General features: G+C 34.5%; 1 protein-coding gene across 1 annotated transcript in view; it reads left to right on the forward strand.

The window, feature by feature from the left end:
• Ctnna3 (catenin alpha 3) overlaps positions 1 to 11,426 on the forward strand; it is a 1,639,810-nt gene extending 1,628,384 nt beyond the window's left edge. Inside the window, exon 18 of the mRNA XM_078041358.1 lies at positions 3,006 to 11,426. Within this exon, the coding sequence (XP_077897484.1) occupies positions 3,006 to 3,293 (288 nt within the window). The 3' untranslated portion in view covers positions 3,294 to 11,426. The remainder of the gene's footprint in view (positions 1 to 3,005) is intronic.
• Positions 11,427 to 11,692: the final 266 nt, after the last annotated feature.

Below are 11,692 nucleotides of genomic sequence, written 5' to 3' on the forward strand. Positions count from 1 at the left end.
TTTGTTCAATAAGTTGAACACGGATCCCAATGCAGTACATTACCTCACTCAAATTTTGCTTTGTCTTTTCACAGAGGGTTCTACTGAATCCTCCCTTTAAAGGGTTTTTCATGAAAGTACACCTGGATAAAAAGATTTACAATAATTTTCCACTGACATTAAATTGTGCATAGTTATTCTCTAGGGGGTAGGCCATAAACACTGCTTAGGCATTGAACAAAATTTCCTGTCATTAGCTAGGGTTATCTTTGTCTATTGCTTGTATGGCCTGAGATTTGGGTAATACCTAGGAGTTATACATCCTAGCACATGGAGTTCTTAGACCTCAAATATCTTCATAAATTGTTGTACAAGCTTTCCTCAAAAAATAACAGTATTCGTTGAGCAATTGTCCTAATTTATCTGCAAAACTACTCTTCATGCACTCCCAGAGGGATAATTTTTCCTGTGGTTTTTCTGACTCATGCAGAGAATAAGATTTCACTATAGCCATTTAGGATTTTAAAATCTAAAGATTTGTCAGAGGCCAGCAGAAGAGATCACAATTGCACAGATAGGCATTATCTGATTAAGTGAGGAAAGAAGACAAGCTGGTTTCCAGATTGTGAGGCGTGGATTATACTTACACTAGACTGCTCATCTATAGATATCACTTTCATGGAAAAATAAAAAGGAGATGAAATAAATAATCTATATATGATAAGATTAAAGAATCAAAAGAAAAAGAAAAGAATGTTAGTTTTAAGCAGGGGGGATCCAAAGCTATATGGAGTGACAGGAATTTCCAAGAACCCGCTTTTGTCAAAGAGTGTATGGTGGTACAGAACCCTCAGGATAAACCCAATACTTTCATATATGAGGGATGAAATGACCGTGGACCTTTAGAAAAATTTGCTTTTTTCCTAATGGTGGGATTGGAAACCACCTCCAAGCTCCAGGAGGTTTTTAATGAAAATTAATCATTAAAGAGCAGATTTTTAGCTTGCAATCTGTCAGCAGAGTAATTTAGTAACTAAGCATGTGTTAGTCAGCTTTGCAGTACTGTGATGAAAATACCCCATAAGAACAATTTAGAGGAGGAAAAGTTTACGTGGGTTCATGATTTCAGGGTTCAGCCCTGGTCGGCCAACTCCACTGTTTCAGGACTGAGATGAGGCAGAACATCATCAAAGAAGGGCTCAGTGAAGGAAATCTGCTTAGCTCCTGACAGACAGGATGCGGAGAGAGAGCAGGAAGAGTCAGAGACAAAATATATAATCCCCAAGGCATCCCACCCCCAATGACCCACTTCCTGTAGCTGTATCCCACTTCCCATATTTCTATTCAAATTATCCATCTATCAAAAGGATTAATCCACTGATTATTTTAGAGCTCTCATAATCCATTCATTTTACCTCCTGCTTTAATGCAGAAGAAGCTTTTAGAGGACACCTGATATCCAAACCATAACAGTGTGTTATTCTGGTCACAATTCTATGATTTTTATAGTTATATACAGATTCAGAAGCTCTAAGTGTGCTCCAAAATACATACGAGTACTTGATGAAATCCTGTTTAATGTTTGTAAAACATGTGACATTTTCCTGCCACATGCACAGATTTTACATTTCTGGCTTCAGGAAGTAAAATGATGTACTGATGAATCGTTGCCAAATACTACACCTTTCAAATTATATGTATGTTTTTGGTTTTACCTTGTCAAAGATTTCAGCCTTGGCACATAATGGAACTAATTAAATTTTCTTCCCAGGAAGCAGCCAGCTAGACCAGTGCCCCAGGCACATAACCTCAGCTTACAGCTTTTCTTCCCTCATTTATTCTGTATGTGAGATGAGACTCCTCTAACAGCAAAGGTAAAGTACTCAGGCCAGGCAGCTGCTGATGGATTTTAGTAACTACAGAGCCAGTGTTTGAATCTCAACCCTGATAGCACACATCACAAAGGGGTGACAGTGGAGGCTCATCTTTCTGTGAGTTGGCAGTGGATGACAATCTGCCAAACTAAAATAATGGAAAAGGCATTGGTAGTATAAAAATGAATCAATTTGACTTAGCTCTAAGGTATTTTGCAAGATTCTAGGAACATCACTTCATTTTTTCCTGAGATTATTTTTATGAACAACCCAGACAAATATAACAAAAACAGGATCATGTGAATAAAAATTTTATTTAGTAATCTCATTAATGCATCTTCATATGAAGCAAAGAAAATCATATTTAATAGCAATAGACTCTTTAGCAGTGACTGTACTCATTTCCTTACATATATTGTTTTACCTTTAATAAACATACTTTTCCTATTTCATGACTAAAGAAACTATAATAAATGATTAAACAGTTTCTCCAAGTTACCAAAAGGAAGATCTGGAATTTAAGCTTTATTTGACTGCAAAGCATTGGCTCTTTTTATGTTAACAGACTGCATAATAGAATAACAGTTCTAGGTTTAAAAAAAAAAAAGAGATTCTTTTAGACAGAATTATTTATTTTATTTTTTTGCAGTGATAGAAAATGTTCATGCAAGAGAGTGGTAGATGTGCATAATATATAATTAATATTAATTTATATAATTAAATTATATAAAACATGGATTTTATTGAAGATAGTCCTGTTTTACAGAAAGGGCTCAGTATCACCCCCTGGAAATAGGCAAATATGATTCGAAGAAAGCAGTGATGGTATAACATTATGGTATTATATGGATTTGAGTACTGAAGAATTTATATGGTTTCACTGAAAACCAAGAGAAATAAATTAATCTAAGTTGCTGTCTTATGGGGTAACATAAGGATATATTTATGTAGCAGATAAATAGTAAACGATCAAAAACAATAGAATAGTATGATGTAAGCAACTACATATAGATACATAAAATAAGGATTAACTCATTCATTTCTGGAGTAAAAGCAAAGTGGTTCTTTTCAACTTCTACATTATTAAATCTCTTTAAATTCCTAATTACATTTTTGAACAAGACCTCTTTCTTCATTTTTTTTCCCCTCCAGTTGGACAGTGTCACCTCCCTGATCCAAGCAGCCAAAAATTTAATGAATGCTGTAGTGCAAACAGTGAAAATGTCTTATATCGCCTCAACCAAGATCATCCGAATCCAGAGTCCTGCTGGGCCCCGGCACCCTGTAGTGATGTGGAGAATGAAGGCTCCAGCAAAAAAACCCTTGATTAAAAGAGAGAAACCAGAAGAAACGTATGCAGCCATCAGACGAGGCTCTGCAAGGAAAAAAATCCATCCAGTGCAAGTCATGAGTGAATTTAGAGGAAGACAAATCTACTGAAAGCACTATTCTGCACGGGTGCCCACATTAGGAAGTCTGAACTAACCGCACTGCTTTATTTTACACTTGATTAGTTCTGTAATTTCACTAAGTTTCAGAGTTTAACTCACAAATAGCATAAAAAAAACATCGAAACTAAAACAACATAAACAACATATATTTGGGGTCATGTCACTGTTATAGTCCACACATAATGGTTAATCATCCTATGCTGGTCCAGTGAATGATGCCTTTAGGTATTACTCAGCCTGTCCCATCGAAGTGAATGTGTTATATTCATTACCAAATGAACACAGGAGACAAATGAGTCTTGTTTATCTGTAATAGTTTAAGTACCTTCACTCTTTTCATTGTGAAATTCAAATACTGACATTAACTCAATTTAGTTTCAATGGAAACAAAAGACTTTATAAAATATTTTGTCAGTTAATCTCCATACTTTCTTTATCTGACCTAACCTGATGGGAATGCGTGACTTCTTTGATAGGAAAAACTTTCAATCTCTACATATTTGTTTCTATTGTCAACTGATTAGTCTAATGTCTATCATTAGCTAATCAAATTTGAGCAGTGAAGTTACTGGATTTTGGAGGCCAGCCTTGGTTATTAACAAAATGCTTTATTAATATTATAAAGATTACAGTGACCTTTGATGCCAGGTATATAGCTTTTAGGATTCCATTGTGTTCAATAGTTCTGCACTTTTGATTACTGGGGCCCTTGAAACAAATATGTAGAAGAGCTATCACCTATAAGGTAACTGAGACACTGAACTACGTTCCAGAGTAAGTTATGATAACAGGAGTATGCAGAATTCTGCATGACTCTAAAATTCCATTTCTATCTGCTTGCAATTGTAATTAAAAAGAAAGGCCAGTTTGAAAAACCTTTTGGCATTGAGTAAAATATAACTCAGTGAATTGTACCATTGAACTATGAAACAGAGTTAATGGCAAGGAAGCTGGAGTGATCTTAATAGCATTCTTTTAAATAAAAGTCATTGGGGGTCATTTTATAAGTTCAATAACTGTGCTCATTCAGAGTTGAGTTCACAATGGACATCCTAATAGCCCCAGAGTCTAGTATTTGCTCTCTCTCTCCTTTACCTATTGGATTTTCAGTGAGCTCTTTGTAGAAATTAAGCCTCATCTTTATTTTGTCTCACCCATGGGGTTTCCATTCATAGGATTTTTAAAATATTAATTCCATATTCTATTTTATAATAACAACATTATAAATTTAACTCATCACATGTAAAACATTGTTATTGATGAGCAGTTTCAATCACCATATCCCTTTAGATTGATGAAAAAAATATAATGTTTTTCATATAACACCAATTGATGTTAGGAGCACCAATTTGGGTAAATGGAGTCACTAAACATAAGAAAGCATATAGTTCAAGAGCAGGTTATATATGGTAAATTGAGCAAAATGGTATGGGAAAAGAAGGATATAATTAATAGTCTGGCATTAATTATGAGTGAAATGTTCCCTTTCCTTAATTATAATGAGTCATTTAATTTTTCAAAGTGCTGAATTGCCTGGGCTCTGTGTGCATACTTTTTAGGAATTAAAGACAATTAACTCCTTTCTGCCTTGCACCACATTCTTGCCACAATATTTATTCTGACCAAAGTCAAACACTTAAGAAAGAAGACAGTGAAGAAAACAAAATAAAAATTCAGATGGCTCTGTCGTGCAGAACTATCCAGACAAGTAAGGCAAATGGGGTTTCTTTTGTTGAAATGCTCCCATTGTATTCTGCTGCACATGTTGAGCACCTATATCACATCCTTCTATCAGGTTCAAGTGTGAACTTATTATTTAGCTGAGAAATGAATTTTCTTTGAAATTCATCAAACATCTAGCTCTTTATCTTAGCTCCTAAAGCCACATGCACACAATTTGGAAGAGTTTCATCTAGAAAAATCTAATATCCATTTGGCCCTATATGTTGTTTTTCCACATGTTGGAATTTAGAATGCAGTATTGGGACACCAATTACCAAATAACTTTTATCTCTTGAAATAAAAGTGACATTTTACTCAACATTATATGTGAACAAGTCTTTCTCTTTAATATAGGTAGGTTTCCAGCAGCTTAGCTCCAAGAAAACAACTGTGATTAAACAAAACAATAAAACTTTAGCTCTGCAAAAGTCCCAGGAGTAAATCTGCAGTATTAATCAAAGGGACAGTAAAAACAAGATGCATAAAGCTGAGAAATATATCTGTCCACATGAGCAAATTCCTGCAGTAGACAGAATTTCAAAATTTTATTAAAACCTGTGATAATACAAATGTGTATACCAAAAAATAAAACAAAACAAAACAAAAAAAAACCTAGTAGTAGATCTGTGTATTATAAAGCATAGGTAAATAAATATGTTCAATAAGTACATTTCTATTGGACTTATTTGTATGTAGGCCTTTCTTCTGCAGAGGAATGCTGGAAATTTCTTAATTAGAGTGATAATATGGAGGCCCATTATGAATCTTTGAAATCATATATATCATCAAGATTTCTATCTCCTCTGATAATATACTTACTTGATCTTACTAATTAGAACACACCCTTCTCTTCTGTTGAAATTGATTTATGTTCATTTGCATAGAAAAAAATAAGAGGAAAGAGAAATTTTATGCCACCCACAAGGACCATTCCATTCCTGGTGAGCCACCTGCATCACTGCCAAATGTTAAGACTAGCATCAAAATAACTTGGAAAATATCCATGAAATCAAATCCATTAAAGATGATTCTTCTAATTATAAAAACTAGAAGGTTTTCACCAAATATAAAAGGTGAAAAATATAAATCTCTATCACAAATTAAAAATTATTAAGATTAAAATGTTTTTACCCTAATGAATTTCTGAATAGTTCTTGAATGAGTCAGAGGTGCGGGGAGAACCTCAAACATTAAATTTCTATGCAAATTTCTCTGAATTATTACTTTCTGTTTGTCTTCGATATGAGTGCAACCTACAATGTGTTAGAAAATATGATGTAAAATACCAGCTACTTGGGAACCTGAGCAGGAGGATTGCAATTTGGAGATCAGCCTGGAGAACTTAGCAAAACCCTTCTTCAAAAGAAAGAGTAAAAAGGGCTAAGGATGTAGCTCAGTGGCATCACACATGACTAGGATGCATGAGGCTGTAGGTTTAATTCCCAGTACCAACCCCCTATCCCAAATTTATATATATATAATTTTTCCTTCATATACATAACAGTGCCTTTTGACCTTTGGAAATCTTTTAAGATCAATAATATATATGTTCCCCATAATCTCTTTTGTACAGCAATAAGGACCCCATGCCTACAGAGAGGACTATTCTTGCAATCCTACATTATTAAAAAGAGTTTTGGAAAAGGTCAGTTTTTCAGTCCTACTGTGGTAAGTTAGTTAAAATTGTGAGTATTTTTGAATTAAATATTTGTGAATTAAATGCCCAACTTGGGTCTTCAAACTTAATAATGTTCCTCAAATTCAATAATGAGTGACTAAAAAGACAGGCTGGGGTCTTCAATGTCTTCCTAAATCTTCACTTTTTGGGTGATCTCATTTCTTATCTATTTAAGCATCTATAAATTGACAAATATATTCTGTAGGATTTCAGTTAAATTTATACAAGTTTTTATTCCTTTACTCTTTCTAAACATTCTTTTTGGTGTCAAATACATACTTTAATGCTAGGGATCATGGTTCCCATGGATACGGATTCCTGTACAGTAGCCAAGTGAATGGAATGAGATCTAAGACCTTTCCTGGTGTTATCTACCATTCTCTAGTGAATTTCCTGCAGAATTGCCAGCCTGCTTTAGTACTGTCATAAGTTATTGTCTAGGTTAGAAAGATAGGTGCCAAAATATCAATTTCAATGAAAACTGTACTTTCTTTTATCAGCTTGTCTTTAGCCAAAACAGCTCACCTATGGTATATTTACGAATCAGCTATACATTTTATGTTTCTAAGGTCCAAAATATTTGTTTCACCTATCAAAAAGTTTAGGGGCACACGCTTAAAAACTTGCATGTTACTTTTTAAGTAAACTAGGAAAATTTCTACAAGTATGATGTTATTGTTTTTTCTATGTTCAAATATCAGGAAACAATATTTATCTAAAGGAAAACTCCCCCCTTTTTTTCTTTGCTTCTTTTCCCATACCATTAGGATATGTTCAGTGTTAGTATTTTGCCTGTAACTCCCCAAATACACAAGGAAGGCCTAATGACGAAAGCATGGCATATGAAGTATTTTGAAAGTGTTCATTTTGGCCCTTTGGATTAAATTAGGAAAAAAAAAAAACATGGATGCTATTAAAACTAGGTGTATTTAACTGAATTTTTCCTAATCAAGGATATTGGCACTATCTGAGATATCTAAAAGAGAAAAAGATTAAAATTTTTAAAATATATTTCTTTCCATTTTTAATCAATTTCCATGAACAAGAACATAGTTTCTATTTAAAGCAAAGTAAGGAATTTTAGTTATTTTGCATGTGAATACCTCCCCAGTAGACTATGTAAAATCTATCCTTGAACACTTGGAAAGAAGGTAATTAATACTCCCAGAGACAACTGCCTCCAAATGGAACCCAACTTGATCCTAAGTCTGTAGGCAATGGATGGTCTGTGGGGCTGACACTTGCATATCATCCCCAGATGAGATTATTCATGGCTGCATTATAGCATCCAGCAGCTCCCACTGATTAGTGGGAACAAAATACATGGATTTACTTTCAGCATGAGCATGTCAAGTGGGATTGAAAAGGAAAAATGGTAGAGCATTTCTATTGAAATGGATAAGAATGTGCCAAAGGTAGAGGAGGGAATGAGAGGGATATTTTCAGAAGCAGATATCATTTATAGAGAGATGGTGAAGAGTTTTTGGTTCTATGAAGATTAGGCAGACTTACCTTGAGGAGGATTTTCTGGGTAGGACTGGAGACTTGTCCTCATGTTTTGGTGGTTAGGTAAAGTACTGTAAGAGGCAAAAGAATGAACTGCAAGAATTTTGAGGGTGATTTAGTAAAATGATTCATAAGTTGAAAAGCAAGTATTCAGTCATTCTTCAGGCCAGTGATGGGTGAAATTTTTAGGATATACCAGAGATCAAAACAAATAATGATCTTTGTCTTCATGTGCCAAATCTGTTAAATTCTGATCCATCATTTAATACTTGAATAATTTTATAAAATAGACATTATTGTTTCTATTCCACAGCTAAGGAAACTGAGGCCTGAACACAATAAGAATTTTGTTCAAAGTCTTACTGGCTTTAAAATTATATTTTTTACTCCTCATATTCTGAAATTTTAGCTGCTTTACCATCCAAACTTCTTAGAAAATGAGATTGAGTTTTCTAGTTCATAATGAGATACACACTTCAAGACATCCCTAATATCCTGTGTCAGAACAAAAGATAAAATCTTTAAAAATATATTATTTATATATATCCTACATTATTCCAAACACATAAAAGTCATATAAATAATTAGCTGGATTCTCACCTCTAATAACTCAATACAGTGTACCAGGTTATATAGGGAATCAATATTTTTTTCCGTATGATCTGATAAAAGAGAACAGCCCTTATGCAGAATTACTTTAATCACTACAGAGGGGAAAGCTTCAATGGAAATGCCTATGTCAGCCTATCTTCAGGATTCACTGGTAAAAACTACTTGTTGCTGTCCTTACCCTTTTATAGCTGATGTGTGCCTGTGTGTTTTTTTTTTTTTTAAGAGAGAGAGAATTTTAATAATTACTTTTTAGTTTTCGGTGGACACAACATTTTTGTTTGTATGTGGTGCTGAGGATCGAACCTGGGCCGAATGCATGCCAGGCGAGCGTTCTACCGCTTGAGCCACATCCCCAGCCCTGTGCCTGTGTTTAAAGTTAGGAATTCCAAGAGTTCTTAGGCCAAGGATTGTTGAAATAGACTATCACTTTTCTGTGACTCATCCCACAGCTCTTTGTTTACAGCGGTCACATGTACACAGCATGTGTCTGAATATAGGTGACTTCTTCCCTTAATGTCACATGGTCCTTCTTTCTAATGCCAGCTGAAGAGTCCTCTTTCCCATGTTGTGTTAAGCTTCCACAACCAGGCACTAGAGAGTGACATGACTTTCCAGTATATAAACAGCCATAGGTGTTTCCTCAAACTAGGAATTTGTTTATTTGGGGTCTTTACTCTTGTGTATTTGGTAGTTGTGATGGTCCCTGTTTCAAGTGTAAGAAAAGGAAGTGTTCATGATGAAGGAAATGTTCTATTAAAAAGTCGCTTACTTATAACACTTAGTTTCTCTCTCTCTCTCTCTCTCTCTCTCTCTCTCTCTCTCTCTCTCTCTCTCTCGGTAGTATTGGGATAGAACCTAGAGTATTCTACCACTGAGCTACATTCCAGCCTTTTAAATTTTTATTTTTATTTTGAGGCATGGTCTCACTAAGTTACTGAAACTGTCCTTTAACTTTAAATCCTCCTGCCTCAACCTCCCAAATTAATGGGATTGATTATAAGCATGTACCACTTTGCCAGCTAAAAGGCTCAAATTTCTAACAAATCGTGTCTGAAAATGTCTTAAATGTAGGACATATGTAAAAAAGCAACTTACATATTATCAAAGTCATTCTTGTATTTCCATTTCAAATGAGATATTTTCTTGTTCTAAAGTTTTCTTTTCTTGGCATTTTCAAGCAGGATGCTTATATTTAGTTCTTTGATTATTTGGTCTTGACCGGCTGTTGCATCTCTTTTTAAACATTTCAAAAGTTACATTGATAGTTCCAAATCCTATGGGCAACTTGTTTTTTTCTATTCAGACATCCATGGATTGTGGATTCCCAGACCAAACTGCCATTTCATGGCAGTTTTCCATCTTTGTAAAATATCTGCCCCTTGCTGGTATTCACTGAGAAGCTAGCTTAGACCAGTGGGTTTCTGTAACCTGGGCTTTTTGACATTAGGTTTGGACTGGAGTACCAACTCACAAAGGAAAGGAGCAGGTTTGAGAGGTTTATTCACTTTCAGTGAAACAGAACTTTTCTCTTTCTGAAGGCTTTAGACATAAAACTAATTTCAAAAATACTGTAAAGAAAGTGTTTCATTGCTTCCCAAATCTTATATGTAAGTCTCCAGTCTGTTCATGGGAGAATTTCAGCCACTGTCTTGCAGGGTTAAGCTGTACTACTTATTGGTTTTTAATTTTCTTCTTGGGTAACATAGTCCCTCCAAAGAAAATTTCCTAAATGACAGAACAATGGTTTCTCCTCCATTTCTGTGACTAACAAGTCCCAGGAAACAGAAGTAGACATATGTTATGCCCAATTTAGTACCTAATAGTTGAGGCTTAAAACAAAATTTTCTTGGGCAAATTGGGTGATTAAATATGAATTAAAAATTCCAATGAAAGATTTCCAGATGCCCTTGCTTTCCATTTTGATTGTGTTTTTATTTCTATATTAATTTGGAGAAAAATAACTTTAAGTACTTTTTTACAGGCAGCAACCTGATATCTTAAAAGTGGTGACATTTCTGCAGGTGATATATACATTATAATTCAGGATAAAGGCAGCTTTAAACTAAGATAGTCTGGGATGAAATAAAAGCAAGCTATGGATAATGGTCATGTTTATTGCAGTAGTACCCTGAGAACTTAAGTTTAGTGGCATTTGAGGTGATTCAGATCATCTCGCTTTTACATCTCAACCTGCTGTGCTGAGGCAGAGGGACAATTGTGAATTGCCCATTAGTGTAATGGACAATTTGAAGCAGTTTTGGTTATAGATAAAACTTGCAGTTTTATGTTTTGGCTATAGATAAATTTGGCATAAGGTTCTGTAGATCTTTCTGATCCATATTTGTCCTTAAAGACAATTTCACCAATCAATAAAATGAATTATTCATTCAAAAGTATGGTTGTTCAGTAGCCTATGACATTGACATAGAAACCCAAATGCTCCTTGTTTGAGATTCTGCATGCCTTGTAAGTTTGACTGAATCAAATGTTGTTTTCATTATGCTCTCAAATGTATTGCTTCACACGTGTAACTCTGTAACTCTGTTGTATTATTACTTTAGTTTCATTTCAACTCATGTCGCATTGGAGTTCATTAAGAATTTGCTCAACTAAAATTAAATAATGTAAGTTAAAAGCAATAAAGAAAGTATTGGTTAAACATTTTGTGTTCATATTTAATGGAATATGTTTTGGGTAGGGCAAAAGAAAACCCAGGGGGTAAATGAATTGCTGGGTTTTCTAAATATGTGTTTCTAATTGTCATTTTTATTCCCATTCTTAGCCACACAATTCAGGGAGGATACTTTTTCAAGTTATTCATGCACCCAAGTTAATATATCTCATAGAACTAGATTTTTAGTTTAAATGAG

This window comes from Ictidomys tridecemlineatus, chromosome 1 (assembly GCF_052094955.1).
Source record: "Ictidomys tridecemlineatus isolate mIctTri1 chromosome 1, mIctTri1.hap1, whole genome shotgun sequence".
Taxonomy (NCBI): domain Eukaryota; kingdom Metazoa; phylum Chordata; class Mammalia; order Rodentia; family Sciuridae; genus Ictidomys; species Ictidomys tridecemlineatus.